Raw genomic sequence first — 23,922 nt, 5'->3', positions numbered from 1 at the left:
TATGAGGGCTGCGTGGGATCTAGCGCAAGAGGTGAAGTTCAAACCTTTGGATGATAATCTATACACGATCCAATTCTCTTGTTTAGGAGATTGGGAGCGAGTCACTCTGGAGGGTCCTTGGCACTTTCGTGGGGATGCTGTAATTATCAAACCGTATGATGGACTTGCAAAACCATCAACTATTCCGCTAGATACCATCGAGATCTGGGTGCAGATACATGATGTGCCAGACTTGTATGCGCACCTAGTGCCGTCCCTGGCATCAAAAATTGGAGAGGTGCTATATGCAGAACCAAATTCACAGGATTTTGTTGGTAATTTCCACCGGGTTTGGGTGAGGATTGATGTCATGAAGCCCCTCAAAAACGCTGTCTCAATGATCCATGATGGTAAACGTCAGATCTATCGTGTGAAGTATGAAAAGTTACCCGATTGGTGCGCCGTGTGAGGAATGCTTGGGCATCTGTTCAAAGAACATGGAAACGGAATCCACCCTCCTTCGGCACTGGTTTTTAAGGAGCTTAGAGCAACTTGGACCATGAGATCTGGTCGTGGCCCTGGGAATGGCAGTGGGCGTAGAGGAGGACGCAGAGGAGGCCGCAACGGGGGCAGTGGCAGGGGTGAGAGAGGCAGACCTGAAGAGACAGAGGCATATGGTGCGGACAATGCAACTGATGATCTAGAGATGCAAGAAGCAGATTATACCAGGAAAAGGGCCCCAAACTTGATCCCGCAGGTGGCTCCTCATGCGACTCTTAGCAAGGATCAGGTCCTACAGCTTGCCCTCCCGTTGTCGGGGGCACCACCAAGTCCTAGCGGCTCACAGGACATGAAGAGGGCGAAGACACTCAACGAATCGGAAAAGACCAACGTGGCTAGAACAAACGTGCAGGTTAAAGGTGATATGAAGATGGCGGGCCCGAGCGACGGGCGCCGCCGAGGTCAATGAGTACCTTTGTATGGAACTGCCGCGACGCGGGCAAAGCCGCGACGGTTCGTGAGCTTCGTGATTTCGCGAGGCAATTTGCCCCTACCCTGTTGTGCATAGTTGAAACACAAATAGATGGTAATAGGGTAGAAGCTTTATCTGGTACGTTGGGTTATGATAATGCATATGCTGTCAGTAGTCAGGGCCGAAGTGGTGGTATTGGTCTGTTTTGGAATAATTCAATAAAGGTTGAGATTTTTGGTTACTCTGTTTATCACTTGGATGTTTTGGTTGAGGAGCAGAACCAGGACAGGTGGAGGCTGACATGTGTATACAAATTTGAGACACCAAACCTGGACAGTTTTGAAGAATATCAGTACTTTGAGCTCCTTGTCGTGGTTGTGCGTGGGTGATTTCAACGAAGTTTTACGTCCGGAAGAGCATGAAGGGGTTGGGCAGCGGAGTAATGCTCAAATACAAGCATTCCGAGATACTATAGATATTTGCATGTTGCAAGATTTGGGCTACCCGGGGCACTTTTGGACTTTTGAGAAAAAAGTCGCTGGAGGAAGCTACACAAGATGTAGGTTGGACAGAGCTTTAGCTAATGCGGGATGGATGAACAAGTTTTCTATGGCCGTGGTTTCACATCTCACATGCGCCACGTCGGATCACGTACCGATTTTGGTGGAGTTCGGAGAGACAGATCGGTTGCAAGCACAGAAATCATTTAAGTACGAGTTGATGTGGGAATCACATGATGGTTTTAAGGAAGTGGTTTCAGCAGATTGGGAAGCTAGCCCTCCATGTCTGTCGGTGGAGGATTTGAAACAGAAACTGCAAACCATCTCACAGGGCCTAGTTAAATGGAGCAGAGACACTTTCGGCAGCGTCCGGAAGGAAATAAAGAGGCTTAAGAAGGAGTTGGAAGAACTGCGGGCCGACCCAGCAAGGATAGCTCCCTCACATAATGAGTTGAAAATAAACCAAAATCTAATCGAGATGTATCATCGTGACGAAGTTATGTGGAGGCAAAGATCCAGGATAGAATGGCTCAATGCCGGCGATCGCAACACGAAGTTTTTTCATCTACGAGCTAGTATCCGAAGGAAGAAAAACATGATAAAAGCCCTCCAAAATTCCCTCGGGGTAGTGGTTGATGATCCGGCAGAGCTACGGGCGTTAGCCAATGATTTCTATCACAATTTGTACACTTCGGAGGGAGTACAAAACATGGACGCAGTACTTGATCATGTTCCGAGGAAGGTGTCAGCAGAGATGAATGCCTCACTATGTGCCCCTTATACGAATGAGGAGGTTAAGATTGCCCTCTTTCAGATGTTTCCAACAAAAGCACCGGGTCCCGATGGTTTCCCGGCTCATTTTTACCAAAGACACTGGGATGTGTGTGGAGAGGAGGTAACAAAAATTATCTTGAGGATAGTCTGAGGGGAGGAGAATCCGGAATGCATTAATGATACGGTTTTAGTGCTCATACCCAAGGTAACAAGCCCCACTGCTTTATCTCAGTATAGACCTATTAGTCTGTGCAATGTGTTATACAAAATAGCATCCAAGGTAATTGCAAATAGACTGAAACTCATTCTGCCAGACATTATCTCTGAGGAGCAGTCCGCTTTCGTCCCCGGAAGGTTAATTACTGACAACATAATTTCAGCTTATGAGTGTCTGCATTTTATGAAGCGGTCTAGATCAAAATCAAATAATTTTTGTGCACTGAAATTGGACATGATGAAGGCCTATGATCGGGTAGAGTGGACATATTTGAGGGCTATCATGACTAAACTTGGGTTTGCAGGACAGTGGATTGATACTGTGATGAGCATGGTGTCTTCGGTATCTTTCTCGGTTATGTTCAACAGAGAGAAGCTCGAATCGTTCCAACCATCGAGAGGAATCCGACAAGGAGATCCAATCTCCCCCTACTTATTCTTGATTGTAGCAGAGGGCCTTTCGTGCCTCCTTATATCTAGTTCTTCGTCATCGTTTACAGGTATTCAAGTGGCCCCAACGGCTCCCACCGTTAACCACTTGTTGTTTGCATATGATAGCCTGTTGCTATTCAAGGCCAATGTAGAGGGTGCAGGTGTGGCATCAAACTTGCTCGAGACCTACTGTGCAGCTTCAGGGCAGAGAATCAACCATGAGAAGTCTTCAATTTTCTTCAGCAAGTCGTGTCAGGCTGCCTTGAAGGAATCAATAAAAAACACCTTGCATGTGCGCAAGGAGACTTTGAATGAACGCTATTTAGGCATGCCAACCGATGTGGGACGCTCGAAAAATGGCACGTTCAAATACTTGAGAGACCGGGTTTGGGAGAAGATCAAAGGATGGATGGAGAAGCTTTTGTCCTCAGCAGGTAAAGAAGTGTTAATCAAGGCTGTGGCCCAAGCTATACCAGTCTATTCTATGTCCTGTTTCAGATTGCCAAGAGGCCTTTGTGAAAATATAACTTCAATCATACGACAATTTTGGTGGGGAAGCAAGCAGGGGAGAAGAAAGCCCGCATGGGTGGCTTGGGATATTATGACAAGCCCGAAAAGCTTGGGAGGATTGGGATTTCGGGATATGGAGATCTTCAACTTAGCTCTCCTAGCACGGCAAGCTTGGAGGCTGCTAACGGGGGAGCTCAGCTTAAGTGCCAGGATTTTAAAGGCCGTTTATTTTCCGGAGGTTTCTATTCTTGAGGCGGAGCTTGGGTCACACCCTTCCCAGGTATGGCGCTCGATCATTGACGGTCGGGATGTTTTGATACAAGGTACTGTGAAGAGGATTGGAGATGGCGAGTCCACTTATATCTGGAGACACAACTGGATACCGAGGGAAGGAGTAAGAAGACCTATCACATCGCTAACGCAAAACCCTCCAGTTATGGTCTCCGAGCTTATAGACAGTACCACGGCATCGTGGAAGGAGGGGTTGATTCGAGCAACCTTTGCTCGTTTTGATGCCGACGATATTCTGAAGATACCACTGTGTACTCGCAAGGTTGCGGACTTTTGGGCTTGGCAGGAAGAACCAAAAGGAAATTTCAGTGTTCGATCCTGTTATCGCATGATTCTCAGAACGAAGCTCGAACGGGAGGCCTGGATGAGCGGAGAAGCGGGAACATCTATTGTGCAGCAGGAGGCGGATAAGTGGAGTACCATTTGGCACATGCAGGTTCCATCGAAACTTCGCATGTTCGTTTGGAGATTGGCGAGAAACTCCATGCCCACTATTGATTTACTCAAGCATCGCAATATGGCTACCGAGGACAAGTGCCCTTTGTGCGGGGCGGCTGACTCTTGGAGACATGCACTCTTTATGTGTCCGATGTCAAGCAGTGTTTGGGCCTTAGCTCCGGAGGATTTGGTCAATCATCTTGTGGATAGAGTGGAAGAACATCCCAAGGATTGGCTTTTTGCTATGAGTGGAGTTTTGAACAGAGATATGTTTGCACACATGATTGTTATTATGTGGGCGATTTGGCGAGCCCGAAGGAAAGCGATCTATGAGGACATCTTCCAATCACCGCAATCTATTTATGGATTTATCACAAGCTTTCTTGATGACCTGAGATATATTAAGGCAAGTGAACCTCGAAGGACTATTGTCAAAGCTACAAGGCCAACCCAGTGGCAGGCTCCGGCCACGGGATGCGTGAAGATTAATGTGGACGCGGCCGCACCAAGGCAGGCTCGCTTCGGGGTTGTGGGTGCAATCTGCAGAAGTTCAGATGGTCTGTTTTTGGGAGCTTCTGCGCTGATCATGGAGCATATTGGGGATCCGGAAACGCTAGAGGCCATGGCGATAAGGGAGGGACTTGCACTTGCGGAGGACTTGTACCAAAGGCGCATTCATGTTGCATCGGATTGCAAGAAGGTAGTAGACTCTCTGAAGAAGGAGGACGCATCTCCATATGGTGCTATTGTCCATGAAATTTTAAGCCATTCTATAACTTTCGATATGTGTAAGGTTAGCCATGAATTTAGGAGCTTAAATTATGAAGCTCACAACTTAGCGAAGCATGCTCTATCTCTTGGGGGTGAACGCCATGTGTGGTTAGGCCATCCCGGAGATCTTTCTTTCGTCCCTGTAAACATTGTGACGAATCAATAAAAAGCTCCGTGAGTTGTCTCAAAAAAAAAAGATGTGAGATCCGGCAGGTGTGGGAAACCCGTTAGGACGGGCAGGGAGACACGCGGCCCTCATTCGCGGCGCCCGGACCAGCTCGCCAATCTGGAAGAACCCCAGGGGCTTGTCCGAAAGATGCCCACCCGACAATGGAGCATAAAATTCCCCAACCTCGCAATCGCCTCCATTCCGGCAGATGAAACCCTAGGACCCGATGGCCTAGCCACCATTCCCAGACACAGCCCGCCCGCCGCCGCCGTCATGCCGCCGTTCCGGCGCTGGGCGGATCTGCCGGCGGACCTCCTCTGCCGCATCGGCGACAGCCTCGACCTCAAGTGCTACGCCAGCGCGCGGGGCGCCTGCACGGCCTGGCGATGCGCGCTCTCGCCGCCGTCCCCGTCGCTCCTCGTCGTCCTCGACGACGCCAGGTGCTGCCCGTCCGCCGCGTCGCTCCCCACCCACCGCTCCTTCGAGCTCAAGAACATCCTCTCGGGGGGCCGATGCGTCGGCTCCAGCAACGGCTGGCTCGCCCTCTCCGTCTGCCTCTACGGCGGCCAGAGCATGTTCAGCCTCTTCAACCCCATCACCGCCACGGAGATCCTTCTGCCGCCGCTGATCTACGAGAGCCGCTGGGTCTCCAAGCTCGTCTTCGCGCCCAACCCCGCCAGGGACGACTTCGCCGCCGCCGCCATCTGCGACATCGACAGGCTCGCCTACGTCACCGCGGGGGCCAGGAGGTGGGCCATCCTCGATCCCGTTCGCCTCTCCAGCGGAGATCAGCTCGCCGATGTCGTCTACCATGAAAAAGGTAGGGTCTACTGCCTCACCCGCTATGGAGATGTCCACGTGCTCCGCCTGCCGGAGCGCCGCCGCAGGAAGCCTATCGTCGTCGAGGATCCAGCTGGCCCATCAGAGCCAGAGATGCCTTTAGGGCGTCCCTCACTCAGTCTTCAGGGAAGAAGACAGCGCAACTTGCGCATGCTCTGCTATGAACATCGTAGATGGAGAGAGCAGCAGCTTCCAATTGCTACAATGAAGGCTGCCTTCTGCCCAGATGTGTTTATGCCTCTTAGGAGAGTTCCTCCTGGATCTGTCGGACCGGATCTAAATGCACCGGCCACAGTCGAGCCCATGTTGTCTGAGTGCAACCTACCGTTCGACCCTGCTACCTGTTTTGCCGCGCCATACAACACGGTGTCGGTTTTTACTAGTGCCAAGAACCTGGTGTTCTGCGACGGTAACCTGTATCAAATCTGGAGGAATGCAAGCTGCACGGTTACTTTGCAGCTGCCAGGAGGCGGTCACCGCCGTGTAGCCGAGAATGAAATACTTGTTCTCAGGTATTATCCCCGGCGCCAACCATGCTGGGATGCCGTGACGGACTTGGGAGGCTACTCGGTGTTTGTTGGGAGGAACAATGCGGTATCGATGTATGCTGAAGATGTTCCAGGACTGAAGGGTAATTGCGTGTATTGGATCGGCGGGAGGGGCAGGGATCAGGGCATGGTCTTTGACATGGGGACTGGGAGGTCTACACCTTGCCTTCCCGTTGCTGGTGCTGGTGTCGTTCCGGGGCCTCCACAGAGCACAATCTGCTGGTACTTTCTCAGCGACATAGTGAATAACTGCAACATAAGTGCAGGAAGAAAAGTTTATCAGACCCGGGCAAGGGTCCGGGCTGAACGTGAGCAAGATTTGGAGGATTGATGCGTCGCCAAGCAGATTGGCGACATAGTGAGCACCACCGGCCACATCGGTGGAAGTTATGTTTATCATGCCTGAGCAAGAGCCTCTCATATGGAGAGGCACTGAAGAGTTTATCATGCCTGAGCAAGAGCCTCTCATATGGAGAAGCACTGAAGAACTGGCAGTGTAATTGCCTATTGTAGCCAATAGTTTGTTTTAATTCATCTGTTTCCTAAAATAATTTGCTTCAGTACTGTTGTTGGTTTGTACTCTAGTCCCTATCATCTTTTGTGTGTTTATGTCCTGTAATGTAATAATCGATGTTTGTAAAACTTATGTTCATCATATTATGATGGAATAAGAGAGGAGGATTTTCAGATATTTGCAACTTGGAATTGTTGTTTAATCGCTGTATGCATGACATGTTCTTCTGAAGCTCGTTTTGTATACTTCAAAACTGCTCACTGACTTGTTCTACTGAAGCTCTTTTTGTGCTTCAAAGCTGCTGGCTGAATAAACAAGCGAATCACACAGGCGTCTTATTTCTATTTATTCTGTCAATGTCATGACAATCACACAAATATACACAACAGGCACGAAATACATAGTAACAGATGGTCTGAACTCAGAATATCACAAACCGAAGTGCTTCTCCAGTCAAAGATCATATAGCAACTTCAGAGTATGGTGGTGTCCGTGGATGAAAGGTACAAACTACAGCGCCTGCAGCGACCTCACAACTTGATACATGTCCGGCCTCTGGTCAGGCTTCACCGACGTGCAGCGCACCGCGAGCTCCAGGGCAGCCTTCATGCCCTGTTGCTCCGTGTGGGGAATGCTGGGGTCGAGTATCTGCGATGCGCCGTCGATCAGGTTGATCCGCCTCCGCACCCAGCTAACAATGTCCGAGCAGTCCTTGGACGCCGGCTGCTCTGCTGGCCTTCCGGTGATCAGCTCCAGGAGAATGACCCCAAAGCTGTAGACGTCCATGAGGTTCGTTGGGCTCTTTGTGAAGTTTTGCTCTGGTTTCACGAAAACAGAAGAGAACTTCAGTAAAAATTTATGCAGCCATAAATCTATTCAATGGTAATAGCACCAACTCTACCTTCTTGATATGTAGCCATAAAACAAATTGGTAACAAGGCGAACACCTTGCAAATGCATAGGATAGGGTGCCAGGCTCTTCAAAACCTGGTGTACTGATTCAACTACACTACAGAAATGCATACCTGGCGCGATGTAGCACTTGTCATTCAAATCCGAATCCAAGGAAGATCGGTACGCCTTTTCCCCAACGACACGATGAATCCCAAACCCAGCAACCCTGGGCTCAAATTCATCGGCAAGTAGCACATTGCTCGACTTCAGATCGCGGTGCAGCATGCGAGGAGTATAATCATGATGAAGATATGCCAATCCTTGAGCCACTCCAAGTGCAACCTTCAACCTGTCGTTCCATCCCACCGCGAATTTCGGCGCACAGATCATATCCTGTAAGCTTCCTCTCTGAAAGTATTCATATATGACGCTGACCTCCCCTTCCGAGTAGCAGAAGCCTGCAATCTTGGCAATATTCTTGTGCCGGATTTTCGCCAGCGCTTTCATCTCGTTCTTCACTTCTCTGAATGTCAGCTTGGCTGAACTGAACAGCCGCTTCACCGCGACTTTTTGCCCGTCTTGTAACACGATCAGATAAACCTTTCCAAATGCTCCTCTTCCGATCACATTCTTGTCGTGGAACGCGGCGAACAAGTCCTCTCCGGTGATCTTGATTGGGTGGAAAAGCACCAGCTTCCATGGGGAGGAGGGCCTGTTGCCACGTATCCTCCTGCAAACTGCAAACACCCCTACTGCCAACAGAGCCAATCCTGTAACGAAGGAGGCCACCGTCGCAGCCAGTGCTAGCCCCTGATGCTTTCTCAATGGCGCATCGCAATCGCTCGGCAACCCTGGACCGCACAGGCCTGGGTTCCCCTCAAGAAACACGGCGGGAAGGCCGGAGACCAGCTCCGGAGGCACGCGGCCGGAGAGCCGGTTGTACGAGACGTTGAGCAACGCAAGCTTCAGGTTCTGGAGCTCTGCCGGAATGGCGCCGGTGAGGCCATTGCTGGACAGGTCGATGTAGGTCAGCACCGGCAAGTCCCCAAGAGAGGCTGGTATCGTCCCGGTGAGACCGTTGCTGGACAAGGACAAGGATACCAGCCTCTTGCAGTTCTTGAAGTCGGGGATCGAGCCGGAGATGGCATTGTGGGAGATGTTGATGATGCTCATCGCCGGGGAGTCGCACAGGTTGTCCGGCAGGCTGCCGTTGAGCTCGTTCAGTGAGGCGGAGAAGCGGTACATGGTGCGGATCAGGCCGATGCTCTGAGGTATCGCGCCGGAGAAGCTGTTGCTGTCAACCTGAACCTGCTCCAGCCGAGACACGCCGCCGGGGAACTCGGGCAGCCGGCCGGAGAAGCGGTTGTTCTCGGCGCGGATGACCTGCAAGTCCGGCAGAGACCAGAGGCCGGCGGGGAGCTCCCCGGTGAACGCGTTGCCCTGCACCTCGAACCTCTGCAGCATGAGGCACTTGTCGACGCCGTTGGGGAACGGCCCAGAGAAGCCATTGCGCGACAAATCCAGGGACAGCAGCTTCTGAAACTTGAGGCCGAACCCCGGAGGAACGGGTCCGGTCAAGCTGTTCATGGACAGATCAAGAGCCTCCAGCTGCTCCAGCCTAAGGAAGGTCTCGGGTATCTCGCCGCTAAACCCTGACCCCTGCAAGAAGAGCCACCTGAGGCTGGCCATCCCGCCGAGCTCCGGCGGCAGCTGGGACTCCAAGAACTGGTTGCCGGACAGGTCCAGGTAGTGGAGGCTGGTGAGGTTGCGGAAGAGCGCCGGGTGGAGCACGCCGGAGAGGCGGTTGCCGCGCAGGTCGAGCACCTGGAGCGCCCGCAGCGCGGCGAGGCCCGGCGGCACGGTCCCCTCGATGTCGTTGCCGCTAAGGTCGAGCGACGTGAGAGAGGCGAGCGCCGCGAGCTGCTCCGGCAGCGGGCCCCAGAAGGCGCCGGAGCTGAGGTTGAGGGCGGCGAGCGAGGCGCAGCGCGAGAGCTGCAGCGGGACGGTCTGGTTGAAGGCGTTGGACGCGAGGCTGAGGCCGGCGAGGCCCGGGACGCGGCAGAGCGCGGTGGCGTTGATGTCGCCGGAGAGGCCGAGGCCCTGGAGCTGGAGCGAGACGGCGACGGGCGAAGAAGCGGAGGAGGAGGAGTCCGTGCAGGTGACGTGCGACCAGTTGCAGTAGGGCGTGGAGCTGGACCAGGTGGCGAGGGCGCCGGCGGGGTCGTGCAGGGAGGCCTTGAAGCTAAGCAGGAGGTCGTGTACCGGCTGCTCTGCTTCTGCTTCCACCGCTGCCGCTGAGGACGAGGAGATGATCAGCGGCGACAGGAGGAGCAGGAGGAGAGGCAGGCAGGCGTCGCCGGTGGTTGCCATGGACGTGGATGTGGAGGGAGCCGGGCGGCCGGCCGGCGAGGTGCGGTGCATGAACGAGTGAGTGAGTGTAGGCAGGAGCAGAGTGGCCGAGCGAGCTACGGACGGACAGCGCGTGCTGTTGCTGGTCAATGGCTGGCTGTATTGCGGGGCAGAGTATTTTTCACTGCGGGTTGGATGGACTATACGGACGGACTTTACTGTAGAGTAGCAGCACGTAGGCGCGGGATTGACATGTGCTTTCCACCGCGGGCTGTGCAGGGATTTGTTTTTTGGTAGGCTAAGTCAGGTTGGACGGGGCAGCTTTTGCATTATTATTCGCCGTGGAGCTATTGGACGGGGCACGGGCGCTTTTGGACTTTGGAGTGGCGCCCTTGTCCTTCCTGTTGGACGCGATGTGACGAGTGAGTTATCACGGGACGACACGGAGTGGTAGTTGCCGTCAACTCACTCGAGTGATGCGGATAGAAATGGACCGTGGGAGTCTGATCTCGCTTTCCAGGATCGTTGCCTAGGGAAGTCAGGATTCGACTGGAGCATCACGGCCTCTGCAACGACCACACTCTACAGTCTCTACTCGGAGAGTGGATTTTGCTTTCGTCTAAGATCTATCTGCCTCCGTCATAAGCCAGGCAGATAGTGCGCGAGTGGTTAGACCAGTGTCAAACAAAGTTAACTTTCAATCATGGCCCAAATGAAAGTTAACTTCAATTATTGGGCAGAAACAAGCAAGTAAAGGCAGTAAAAAAAACTGTCTTGGTATTATAATCCCTAAAATGGTCAACACCATGGAAATCCTATCAGCATAAGCCACAAGTCTAGTCCAAACAAGAGAGAATAATACTCAGCTGAAAGACAGTAAGACAGCAGAGATGTTTGTTACCTTTCAGTAAGACAACAGAGATGCTTGGACTTGTGCTACCCGTGAGCTTTCCCTGGTTCCAAGATGAGAATGTACCCTCTTTGGATAAAATATGTACACTGCCACACCTACTACATTACATCCCGGATCAATGGACAGTTACATGCATGATCACTACATACAGAAGTGGAAAATCATACAAGAATGGCATAGTATTAGAACTCCTGGAGAAGAAAGAATACACAATCACACAGTTTAACAAGAATTCCATGGAAGCTGGCATAATCTATCAATAATAAATAATGTTCATATGTGCCTAACATTCTACAGCATCATTTTTTGACATTTCTCCACTCCCACAAACTCAACATAACCAGCACAGCATGAATGCCTCTCCGATGGGGGAACACACAAAATCACTCACAGAATATGGCTCAAATATTCAGTTCCATAAAACCGGCCACTCACTAAGCTCTGCAACTAAATAGTATTTACCAAACGAGGCTAAACTATGAAATGGCCAGGAATTTTGAGCTATCTCTGTGAGTTTCATCAGAACCAACGAGGCATGCTGTGGCTGAGCTAATCAAACGTTTGCAGTCGCACCAACATCCTATTTTGGCTCGGTGCGTGTGTAGGTGAAGCTTCGTGTTACCGGAGTTACCATCTGACTCCCAGGTGTTACAGGTGTAGCTTGACTTGGTTTTCCGGCATCAACCGAATCAGCAGCGCCGCGCTTCCATTGAAAACTCCGAGCATTACCTCTGATAGCTAAACGTCCACGCATAGCCCCAGGGAATGTCGGCCTTGGGTATGCGGTTCTAACGAGCCTGGAAGCAAATGGTGATGCACGAACACCACGTGACCAGCCAGGCTGCTGAGGCACTTCAACAGAGCTTTTTCGAACAACCTGCAGCACACCATTATATATAGTTAACAGATATGCATGACAAGTCATGAAAAGTACTCCACGTGAACACTCGAAAGTGCAAAATCTTCTGAATTGCTCGAATATACTTTCTACTTCCATATTTATTGATAGGCTATGATCGCATGCATGCAAGACAGAAAACACTAATGAGCATACTGATGAAAGAATGGTCCAACTAATGGAGCTTCCAATAAAGACAAAAGTATATTATCATTTTGATGTTCAATACCTAATCGTACTAGAGCAACTCAATCATGAATGTCATCCAAAAAAGTTCCAACAGAACCTATCAAAAAATAGAACTTAGGTCAAGGAAGTTTTACCTTCAAAATGCGTGACATAAAAGATGTTCCATTCAGCGTTAGCGCCTTCTCTGCTGATTCTTTTTCCAAGAATTCGATGTATGCTGAGCTGATAAGACAAAAAGATATTAAAAAACACAACTTAGGATATTACTAAATAAATGATGATATTTTGGACTGTTCAGAGGGGAGTAAGAATTCACACCCTGTTGGCTGACCAGTGGCACCATCAGATACAATAAGAGTTTTTAGCACAGCCCCAAACTTGTTGAAATGACAAGAAAGACCATCTTTTGTTGCGCCAAAATGTACCTAAAAAAGCCCAATAAAACAATCACTGGTGACACAGAAACTCTTCTCTTCATAACCAGAAGGGTAAAAGAAAAAAAAATACTTACATTGCTAACAAAGACAGTTCTAGAATCAGGGGCGCTTTCAGGTTGGCCTGTAGATCCACCAGCTGAAAATAATAACAAAAAAAAAAGAATTTGCTTAACAAATGAGTGGGTAGAAAACCTACAGAGCTAACATGTTAACTTAACAGGGTAAAAAAAATCATACCACAATAAAGATATCTAAAAGAAAATTGGTCCAGAAACTTTCCATGAAATAAAGGATGTGTTGAATGATCAACTACGGTTATTAGTTCGTAGTAGTAAAGGCAATGGTATGGTTCTAATAAGCTATAAGGGTCCGTTTGGAGAACTGATTTTTTGCAGGAATTTTAGAGGATATCAATATCATAAGAAAGTTTTCCCTTGGGGCCTTTGGAATACAGGAACATGAAATAAGATTCCACAGGATTGGGTTTCTACCCTTCACGCTTCACAGGAAAATAAACATCCAGTCATATCTAATGGAAAATTTCCTGGCGTGAAAACAGAGCTTCAAGGCGCTTCCACCGCTGCCTTTCGCTTGTTCGCGTGCACCAAAAGCCACAAGGGAGAGGCAGGGGGCCTGCGTATATGGGCGTCTGTGGCATCAGGTGGCGGCTGAGTAAGAGGGGCAAGCAGGACTCGTGACAGGGGGCGACGACCTGCAAGCGTGGGACGCGGCGACGGCAGCGGATGGTGAGAAAGGCATGACCCGTGTTATATGTGCCTGACTAATTTAGACATGATACCTATTTTAATACCATGATTCAACTGTACAAAATTCTCAGATTGGATTAGCGCGAATTTGTTGGGTGGGATTAGCAGGTCACATACAACCACAACTCGCCTGACTGTTGGAGGTCAATCTCTTCGATGCATTGGATGACTTGATACGGCCACATCAATCATTAGCAACATTAATCCAATTGTTGATCAAGTCGCTAGTGATGTTTCTGTTAAGCCAAATCTGGAGATTGTTGATAAGAATTACAAAGTTGAGGGGGAGCTAATTATTGTGACATGTGCGTGTATTTATCTGGAAGAATTGACTGCTAGATATTTTGCATGGGAATCAGGAGAAGTTGGAGTCCCTAACTATGTCATGGACCTTAGTAATGTCAAAAGGGATTTGTTTTCTTGGAGCCAGGTACAAGTGCATGCAAACCAAATAGATAAGAAGCAGAAACGAGTCCATGGCTACTACTACTACTTTGGAAGGTCACGGCCACCAGATCAGCTATATGTGCTCGCTCGGAGTCCTCGTCGAAGGATTTGATGTGCTTGTGCTGCAGGATGGAGTCCACCTGCAGGTGTGTCTTTTTTAGGTCAAAAGTGTCGTTTGTTTTCTCGATGATCTGTAATGGTTATGTGCCAGAAAATATAAGGCATGTAATCTAATTATTTTAGAAAGTATAGTTTATTTTTTGTAAAGTTTGAGTTGGCCAGCTTGCAGCTCAAGATGGCCATCTCCGATTTAAGGTCTGGTCGGTGCACCATGTAACGCAGGTTATATTTTATGAATAGACATGATGTGCTTTTAGGGTAAATACCCGTATCGAGTTTTGAGAGAAGCTGTAAAAAAATCCCTAAGTTTTGGAAGAAGCTTCAGAAAACCTCTGTTGTGATTTCTCTGCGAGGAAATTGTTTTGCGAGTGAGTACCATCGTCGAGATTGGTTTTCTCGCGCAAAAACTTAAGGTTCAATCGCTCTACTTCACGTACATCGCGTGCACGGGCTAGAGGTTGCTGTTGCTGAAGGTGGAGTGCCATGAAAGATCGGGCCGCAACAACAGATCGGATCTCATCATCAAGGTTCGGTAAGTATCATCACTTGATTGTTGTACTAAACATTCTAGCCTGCAAATGGCATTGTGAAGGCATATGTTCACATATGCAAGGAAAACGAGGCTAGTTGTTAAAGAAGAAAGCCAGCGGCTTAATTGTCATGGGCAGTGGCCTAGGTCTGAAACTCGGAAAGTTTCACATGTTTTTCCTATCCAACAATCCAAACATCTATTTTTCTCAATTCATGTGTTTTCTATTCCCATAGAATTTGTGAGGCATGCCATCTCAATTCCTAGGTTTTCCCGATTTCTACGTTTTTCCCATCATATGCTCCAAACGGGGCCTAAGAGTTTCCACAAGGACATTCCGTTCAGATGATTAAGGTAGTCAATTTATAGCAATGAGCACTTGAGCAACACATGCTTTACATACCAACTGATGAAGCCTTCGCTGCCTCCAACAATGAACTTGAGTGCACCAAGTCCTGCAATGTAATTTTAAAAGTAAGGTTAGTATTATATAACAGCTATAGACATATGGCCCTTTAAGGTGATATTTACTGGACCTGCACATTCCCCTACCCTGGGGATCCCTCACAAAACAACACAGAAAATACAATTGTTGCACAAATGGGGTGCGGGCACAGAAGACAAACAGAGAAGCAAATAATACATAAATGATGTAGGCAAATATACCAGCGCTGCTTATGTTCCAACAAACCTATCAGATCTGTTGACCTGTCCGTATAATGTGTGTTACAACAAAATTACGATAAGATATCCAGCATGAAAATCATAGATTCTACTTCATGAGCTCATGGCTTGATTTTGACTTTATTTCCTGTTTCTAAGGAGTTGGACGGTTCCTGTACCAATTGACACTAGTCTTCAAAGATACATAATACATTGCTGGATGATTTGAATTCAAACAAATTTAAAGAAGAGTACATTTCTGAGCATAGCATATGAGAAGCTCAACTTTTTAGGTGATAATCTCAAGGTGCTAATGCCATGGAAAACAATTTCGTATAATCTAGTTATTCATGCACTTGGCAAATATATAGTTTCAAAAGGAGTGAAGATGCTAGCCCTTGGAAACTTACTTTGGATTTATCGGTCATGCGTGTAACTTTAGCATGTGCAACTGTCGCATTTGATTTTATTGAGCCAACATCTTTCTTCCCAATGGGCACCTGATGCTCAAATGTGCCAACATTTCTTGCAGTTTCATGATAGGGAGGATTCCGCGTATTATTGTTAGCAGATATATTTAAGATCTTTTCAGATGGTCTTGGTCCTGAGCTAGCATGTGTGTCTTGGGCTATCGACCTTCCGCTTCTTACCCCAGCAGCTCCTTCTGGCTTATTGTACCGCTTTACTGATGACTCTTTGCCTCCACTAGAAGGCAATTTATTCTGATAAGGATTCACACCATTATATCTAACTGCACCGGTGTCATCATACCGATCAATATCGAATGCAGAATCAGCAGCCTTCTCTGTTCCGCTGTCATACATACAAGTATCCCTGGCAACATATTGATTTCTTTCACGAAATTCTACTTGATTTTCTGCTCGGACATCATCTATGTGCTCGTATTCTCCATCTTCTGGATCTTTTTCTCTGAAATCGAATGGTTCTTCAGTGGTAGTCAACAGAGGCCTTCTACCCAACCTGTCAAAGACGCTTTCCGAGGAGTATCTGTCCTTGAGAACATCTTCAGCAGCCTCAGCTGCGGCTCTAAATGCTGCTGTAGCACCTGGTACTCTCACATCAGACTTCATTTTCTGCGACCTAACATTAGCTGCTGAATCTGATTCTACGGTAGACACCACAGAACGAAGTCGCTTGGAAGATAACTCCGACCTCGGGGTCGGTGGCTGCACAGGTCTAACAGCGTCACGAACAGCAAACTGAAGAAGCCGGCGTGGTGCACCAATGACTTCATGGGATGTCTTCTGGAAAAACATAAGGAAACTATTACCACAAAGAACAAGAATTAATGGAGCAGCAGGTTTTTACAGGCATTGCTAGAAAAATGGAGCTCAAGCAGAACAATAATATGTTTTGGCATTGTATAAGTAGACAGGACAATAACCAAGGAGCAATGCAAAGATGGCAAGCTAGGGTGAGAGGACAACACAAACCACAGGAATTAAAAAACACAACATGAATGCAAGTGCGCAATAGAGTATTGCTAGCAAGAAAAATGTGCATTGCACGGCCTAAAACATTCATATAACATGTTTACAACACTATTACTTTATTTAACTGATGTGCTGCTCAGCGCATGGAAATTAAACAGCTATAAGATGTACAGCAGGTTCAGAAATCATACACGATAGTGATATAGATAAACAAGGATAACACACATAGCAGAAGTAATATGGTTGACCCATCAATTTCATGTCTGTCATGGTTGAAGTCAGTCTAGTCTTGAAAGTTTAGGGTGCTATATATCAGGTTTCATAGTCGAGGGTGGAACACTGGAACTAGATTTCCTTGAAAGTTAGGAGCTTCCAAAAGTACGCTTTACAAAATAGAATAGGGAGTTATATATATACTAACTTAATTACAGAAAAAAAAATCAATTATCAGAAGCTAAATACAAATCTTATAACAGGATTAGGCAGGCACATCACGGTTTTATGAATTTATAACAGGTAAACAATAAAATTTATTAATTATGCCCAAACACAAGTAGAACAAAAGCAGATCTTTCAAATAGCATTCCCTAATAGAATTCTTCTTCACTGACAAAGGCAGACAAAGTGTTAAAGAATTATAAGAATATTATCAGAATACATGTGTTGTGAACATAAAAAGAATACTACTCAATCATGTACTCGGCAACTGAAATACAAAAACAAAGTCAATTAGCATGTTTGTCTAATATACTTACAACATTACAGGAAATCATATGCCGAGATATTAGTTTATTAATATGGGATTGCCTTTCATGATAAGACTTGCATCTAACATAAAACAACAGAAAAGGCATGCCATGAATGTGGCGAGATTTTGAAAAATCAGATTATGTGATTGGGAGAGCCTTAGAGACCTTGGCTGGCCGTGTGTCCTCCTCTCTGCCTCTCTTTCTATGGTTATGCATGTCCAGTGAGCGGGTTCGTCTTACAGCCTGTGTATGATTAGTTTTGTCCTCTGCATGCGAAACAGGAGCTACAACACTTCGAAGGGGAACAGCTTCTGATTGTTCGCGAACAATTCCTCCCCACTCCCTCTTCGGTTGAACTCTTGTTGTTTTCTGAGTTTCAGCTTCAGGTACACGACTAGTCTGTACAGACAATCCTCTAGCAGTACTGCGAGTGTTTTTAGCTTCATCATTAGCAGAGACAGCTTTGGGTTGCACATAAAGGTGCAAATTTGAGGAGAGGTGATCCCACAACCTGCATGACCGTTCATTATCAGTATAGCCGGATAAATGGTATACAAGAAAAGAAACTTAGTTACAAAGATTTAGATGAAGCAAATAACCAGGATACGAATGCATTGTTGTCATCGCCTAAGAAAACCTGCAGCTCCTTTGCAGCCTCATCCTTCCGTCTTCCATTTCTGAGCAACACCACGACATATTCCTGTCACACAAAAAAGAAATAGTTAGGTCAGCAATCTCAGTGGTTTGTGGGCTTGTACAATGAAGGCACATTTAATATCAACTCTTTTAAGGCATCCGTGTCTCCTGCAAAACCTGTATAAGCAAGGTCAATCTAAAACAAACCAAGCTCCGAAAGACAAATCAGACAATGGGAGCACTCCAATTAGACATGTACTGAAAACTGAACCAATGCTTGAACTCAGCAACAATAATCAACAAGCAATCTATCCCACAAGAAATAATAATATTGGTTTAGCTAATTCCCCATACTCCATTAGAAAATGCATAATCTCATCCCATATACTACGAGCACCATCTACTCCACATGTCAAGTGCAGCGACTGGGCTTGCGTGGAAAATCAAACGACTCCCCAATCCTCAGAACATAGGAATGGCACCTAATAAACCCCAATGCAGATAGCACGGTACTGTGCATGAACCAAAACTAACCCAATTCCACCAGCACACACGATCCCGCGAAATCCGAACATTCGGCTAACCTTATCTACTCCTACAGGACAAAATCATGCGGAAATAACCGCTAGGGTTTTAGCGATGGATCGGGGGATCACATCTCATCGCGCGGGCGGGGGATGGGCTGGGCTGGGGGCACTCACCACGAGGGTGTCGTCGGTGTAATCTCCCATGAGCTCATGAAGCTTCGCCCTCACGCGCTGCCGCAGCAGCGCCACCCCCTCGGCGGTGAAGTTGGCCTTGAACGTCCTCTCCCCGCCGTCCATCGGGGGGGCAACCCTAGATTCCCGCCCTCCCCGCTCCGGCAATCCGGGCGGCGGCGGCGGCCACGGGCGCCCTCGCGTTTACGGCCGCGCGCGCGAGGGTGTGGGACGGGGGCGGCGGGGAGGGGGAGGGGGGCGGCGCGGCGCGGCGTTGGGGCGGCACCAGGGCAGCGTCCGGGGTATGCAGTCCTGGAGTGTGACGGAGGGACGCGTGCGTGCGTGTGGGTGTAGGCGTGTAGCCGTGCCGAGGGAGGGCGTAACGTAAGTTTTGCGGTGGGGCTCTTTACGTTTCTTCTGGGCCCCGTCTGCAGCGGGGTGGCGGTGCGGCGCGTGGCTTGTGAGGCGGAGGTGCGTTCCCCTGCGGCTCACGAGTGCGCGCGGTCGGTTCCGGCCTGCGGCTCGCGTCGTGTCGTCGTGGGCAGAGTGAAATATTTATTTAAGGACAGTATAACTGCACCTAATCCCTGCCCTCTTAGGCCATCAGCATCCAGAGCCGTTCATTCTTATGATCTAGCAATTTTTGTCCGTTAGATTGCCATTAGTGTACCGTCTCTTACGTTTCTCAGCAAATGGGCCAGCTGTCCTATAGGGACGCTACTCCGGTAGCAGAATTGGACGCCTGTGGTTGATTGGGCCGAACTGCGGTTGATTGGGCCATAGTATACCAAGACGAATCTCTGATCTCTCCTCGCGACTCATCAGCTGGCCTGGGGGCGGCGCTCCCCTCCCGATCCCCAACCTCTCATCTCTCTCCATCGAGGTCGCCGCCGCCTCCCACGCCCACCCCTCCGATCCCAGTCTAGGGTGAAACATAGGTGCACCTCAGGTGGGTATCGTGCGAGAGAAAGGCGAATAAGGCGAGGCACTCCTGGCGGCGCGGGGAGGGAGTTGAAGCCGGAGTCGCCGATGGCGAGGGCCGCCGTGAGGAAGGGGAGGTTGGGGCGGTGGGTCAATGGTAAACTCACGCGATGTGCAGCTCCTTGCACCCTGTCCTCCTCATCACTGCACTCCCGTAGGCATGACTGATGGCAACCTCCCGGCTCACCTCCACTTGCTACACAGCGTATAACCGCACCTAATCCCTGCCCTCTTAGGCCATCAGCATCCAGAGCCGTTCATTCTCATGATCTAGCAATTTTTGACCGTCAGATTGCCATTAGTGTACCGTCTCTTACGTTTCTCAGCAAATGGACCAGCTGTCCTATAGGGACGCTACTCCGGTAGCAGAATTGGACGCCTGTGGTTGATTGGGCCGAACTGCGGTTGATTGGGCCATAGTATACCGAGACGAATCTCTAATCTCTCCTCGCGACTCATCAGCTGGCCTGGTGGCGGCGCTCCCCTCCCGATCCCCAACCTCTCATCTCTCTCCATCGAGGTCGCCGCCGCCTCCCACGCCCACCCCTCCGATCCCAGTCTAGGGTGAAACATAGGTGCACCTCAGGTGGGTATCGTGCGAGAGAAAGGCGAATAAGGCGAGGCACTCCTGGCAGCGCGGGGAGGGAGTTGAAGCCGGAGTCGCCGATGGCGAGGGCCGCCGTGAGGAAGGGGAGGTTGGGGCGGTGGGTCAGTGGTAAACGCATGCGATGTGCAGCTCCTTGCACCCTGTCCTCCTCATCACTGCACTCCCGTAGGCATGACTGATGGCAACCTCCCGGCTCACCTCCACTTGCTACACAGCTGACTCATATTCGCTTTGTTCAGGACATGAATTAGACATGGAAACTTCAACTATAACCTTCATTTCCTTGTGTCTGAGATGGCAGTTTGACCTTTGGGGATCTGGGCTATGGTCGTTTGATGAAATTCCAACCATGGTGATGTGCAAATATCATGTCAGTTCTTGTCAGGTAATTTCTTCCTCGTGAAAATTATGACAATGTTAATACTCACTTATCAGACTAAACTTTGCCTCTTTAATAATAGAAGAATAAATGGCATCCATCTTGGTCTAAGTGACTCTAAAGAAGACATGATAGGAAATGGAACTGGTGGGGATGCTTGAATTGATGGACCGAAGGTCACTTTTGCAGTTGATTTGATGCAATTGAAAGCATGGATCTTTATATGCTCATCACACTGTCAGTAGTTGGCCATAAATTAGTGGTTTCAATTCATCCATCTAGCTGATGGTTATGTGCTTGGTCTCTCTGAATTTATCATGATCAAACTTCAATGTGCGTACTTGAACTACCTTTTGCCTTAGTGGACTTGTAGTGTGCGGATGAATGCAACTTGTTATGTTGCAGGCCTCCACCATGATGGTCAGGTCCGCCACCAAGAGCACACTCGACAAGCTATGGGCCAAGAGGATGAGGAAGCAGGATCCGGAGGGGTACCATAACAGGTTCAAGGATCTAGTCGCCAAGGGCAGCTGCTTGCCTAATAGATGCAAGGCTAGAAGCCCCCCGAGCGATGGTAGCAATGATGGGGGGATGAATGACCATGTTCGGATCGCTGATGATAATCGGGATGATGAGTTTGACGAATCACCAAGTAGACTTGATCCTCTCATGTTTGATGATGTGAACAGCATAACCCTTCGGAGGTACAAGCTGGTGAAATGGTTAATGGAACCCTTTTTTGAGGACCACGTATCTGGTTGCTTTGTGCGGCTTGGGATTGGCAAGATAAAATCAGGCACCCCCAAGTACATGATGTGCATAGTTAGAAACATGGATGCCAGTGACCCAAATCGGCAAGCTGGAGAGTTACAAAACATGCAAGTATCTCAATGTTCTATGGGATAATGAAGCTAATGCTGCTCGATGGCAGATGACTCGGGTCTCTAACTCTCCAGCCCTTGAAGAACAGTTCAAGAGTGGCTTCAAGAGGCTGAAAAGAATGGTGTATGCATACCAACCCGGCAAGAAGTGCAGGAGAAGAAAGAAGCCATTATAAAGACCTGCAACCTTTTGTATTCAGTGTCTACTGTAAAGCATATGCTGCGAGAGAAGATATCAATTGTGGGATGTCCTATGAATGTTGCTGCTGAGAAGGATATGTTGAGGGATCAGTTGGATATGGCCCTGGTCCAGAGAGTTTCCATTTTAATGCTAAATACTGACTGTGAGTCATCTATCTTCCAGTTTTATTACCTTAGCCTTTGCCGCTATAGAAGCTTTCTTTGTCCTCTACAGATTATTATTTTTGCGTAACCAGTGAAAATACTTAAGATACTTAAGTGATATTATTGGCGAAATAAGGCGAGTCCTCTTTAGCTTGGAGTTATTCAATTTCTAGATGTCATGATGCTTTCTTGTTCCTGGTATTTGTAAGCAAGGATCTGGGAGTGATTTCACCTATGCATGACCGCAGTTGCTATATTCCACGCTCCAGGGGAGCCAATTTTTCTGTGGCAATTGCTATGTAGTGTCAAAAAACGTCTTACATTATGGGACGGAAGGAGTAGATCTGAATTAGTTTAACTCGGTCATATCAAAAGAATCCACAATATTGACAAATTTTTACATGCTATGCCTTGTTCAATAATTTTTAAATTAGATCAATATCTTTTAGTACCCTTTCCCCGTCTTGAGGAAGCAGTACATAAACTGGTGCCAAGATAGCCGAGCAAGTATTCCATAGGTTCATGACGTTGCACCTAACAAGTTAAAATACCAAGATTTGCGTTGATTCTGTTTTAGTAGATATTCTTTTATGAGATTCATGCTTATTTTTAGATCATGCGTAGCTTCGATCCAAAATCATAATAAGTTCTGGAAAGAAGGTGTGTAATCAGCTATCCCAAAACCTATCTTGGTCATGAGAAAGAGGGTGTTAAAAAGAACAGTTGTGATATTGTTCAACAGCTGCTGGGAAATTCCACATGCATGGGATAGTAAACTGAATCTTTGCATAAGAAATAGATTTTATCATGCTTGCTTCCGATACTATGAGAGGGAGTGGAGAATTTTGGTGTTAATGCTACATGTTCAGAATTCTCTCTTTACCTTACTACTACTACATTAACTTTCAGGTAAAATGAAATTAGACAAAATTATATACAATATTACTACTGCTTTCATTTTCAGGTAAATGAAATTACACAAAATTATATATGATACTACTATTGCTTTAGCTTTTAGATAAAATGCTCCACATAATTGCATCAAACCCTAACATTCAATATTACAAAAAGACGGGCACAACAACGCGCGCCATCGATGATCTAGTGTTTCTTTAACATACAGTACACACGACGCTCATACATACACACATCCAGAAAAACGAGACCGCTGCGAACCAACCTATGGTTGGATGGTTAGAGGGACTGTGCTATCCCAGCCCATCAGGATTCAAATCCTGGTGCTCGCATTTATTCCTGGATTTATTTCAGGATTTCCAGGGATGCGCATTCAGTGGGAGGAGACGTTCCCGTCGACGACGAGGCACCTACAGTGACGTCGTAAATCTCAGGATGATATGCCGGCTCAGTCTTTCGGAGGTGCTCATAAGGATAGGGTGTGTGTGTGCATTCACAAGATGAGTGCATGCGCGTGTATATGAGCGCTTGTGTCTGTACTGATGTTAAAAAAAAAGAGACCGCTTGAAACCTGAGCGTTCTCAGTGATTTGGGATTCCTGGCCGTCGCGTTTCCGGCCGTCCGATCCGCCTCCCGAGCGCCCTCGACCGTCGGATAAAAACCGAGCGCTCTAGCTCACTCCCGACCTGCCACCGCGCGTAATTCAAGTGCCCCCGAACGGCATTTTCGTCATTTCACGTGGTTGGAAAAATATCCAATTCGACAGGGTGAGCACGGGGTCGTCGCTCCTCCCCCACTCGCGTCGCGCCCTCTCCTCTTCCTCCTGCCTCGCCTCTCTCCCTCCCTCCAAACCCTAGACCCGCCCGCGCCTCCCTGCCCCGCCACCGTCCAGCTCTAGCCCCACGCCGCCGTCATCTCCTTCACCCAGACGGCCGCCGCCGCACCGCACGCCCGTGAGCAGGGGCGAGAAGGAGAACCACCGCCCACCCCAGGAGCGCGAGGAGGACGAGCCCGACGTCGAGATCGCACGCATCGAGCCCGAGATCCTGCGCCTCTCCTCCAGTTTCCTCCACCTCCGCGTCTTCCGGGCCACGACGTGCAGCCGTCTGGGACGGG

At 48.4% G+C, this 23,922-nt stretch overlaps 4 protein-coding genes across 5 annotated transcripts; 2 read left to right on the top strand and 2 right to left on the bottom strand.

Moving 5' to 3' along the window:
• Nucleotides 1–5,185: 5,185 nt before the first annotated feature.
• LOC119364588 lies at nucleotides 5,186–7,141 on the top strand. Its single transcript, XM_037630068.1, has one exon. It carries the CDS (start codon nucleotides 5,201–5,203, stop codon nucleotides 6,770–6,772), a length of 1,572 nt encoding a protein of 523 aa, XP_037485965.1. The 5' UTR covers nucleotides 5,186–5,200; the 3' UTR covers nucleotides 6,773–7,141.
• Nucleotides 7,142–7,261: 120 nt separating this feature from the next.
• On the bottom strand, nucleotides 7,262–10,398 carry LOC119364587 (probably inactive leucine-rich repeat receptor-like protein kinase At5g06940). The gene is made up of 2 exons (XM_037630067.1): nucleotides 7,981–10,398; nucleotides 7,262–7,773 (listed from the first exon to the last, which is right to left on the bottom strand). The coding sequence occupies exons 1-2, from the start codon at nucleotides 10,268–10,270 to the stop codon at nucleotides 7,466–7,468; spliced, it is 2,598 nt and encodes an 865-aa protein (XP_037485964.1). The 5' UTR covers nucleotides 10,271–10,398; the 3' UTR covers nucleotides 7,262–7,465.
• Nucleotides 10,399–11,332: 934 nt separating this feature from the next.
• Nucleotides 11,333–18,955, bottom strand: LOC119364585 (protein gar2-like). The gene is made up of 9 exons (XM_037630066.1): nucleotides 18,702–18,955; nucleotides 17,964–18,064; nucleotides 17,530–17,875; nucleotides 15,572–16,426; nucleotides 14,902–14,953; nucleotides 12,710–12,771; nucleotides 12,517–12,623; nucleotides 12,333–12,420; nucleotides 11,333–11,988 (listed from the first exon to the last, which is right to left on the bottom strand). Exons 1-9 carry the CDS (start codon nucleotides 18,822–18,824, stop codon nucleotides 11,692–11,694), a joined length of 2,031 nt encoding a protein of 676 aa, XP_037485963.1. The 5' UTR covers nucleotides 18,825–18,955; the 3' UTR covers nucleotides 11,333–11,691.
• Nucleotides 18,956–20,146: 1,191 nt separating this feature from the next.
• Nucleotides 20,147–21,958, top strand: LOC119367934 (protein RTF1 homolog). 2 transcript variants are annotated; one of them, XR_005176471.1, is made up of 2 exons: nucleotides 20,147–20,671; nucleotides 20,748–21,958. XR_005176471.1 is itself a non-coding variant. In XM_037633308.1 (2 exons), the coding sequence occupies exons 1-2, from the start codon at nucleotides 20,465–20,467 to the stop codon at nucleotides 21,569–21,571; spliced, it is 708 nt and encodes a 235-aa protein (XP_037489205.1). In that variant the 5' UTR covers nucleotides 20,147–20,464; the 3' UTR covers nucleotides 21,572–21,958. The 2 variants fall into 2 exon arrangements, 1 of the variants encoding a protein (XP_037489205.1); XM_037633308.1 differs by having other exon boundaries at nucleotides 21,071–21,958.
• The last annotated feature ends 1,964 nt before the right edge of the window (nucleotides 21,959–23,922 follow it).

This window comes from Triticum dicoccoides, chromosome 2B (assembly GCF_002162155.2).
Source record: "Triticum dicoccoides isolate Atlit2015 ecotype Zavitan chromosome 2B, WEW_v2.0, whole genome shotgun sequence".
Taxonomy (NCBI): Eukaryota; Viridiplantae; Streptophyta; class Magnoliopsida; order Poales; family Poaceae; genus Triticum; species Triticum dicoccoides.
The sequence above is the reverse complement of the archived record's forward strand: the minus strand, read 5'-3'. Positions and strand labels throughout refer to the sequence as shown.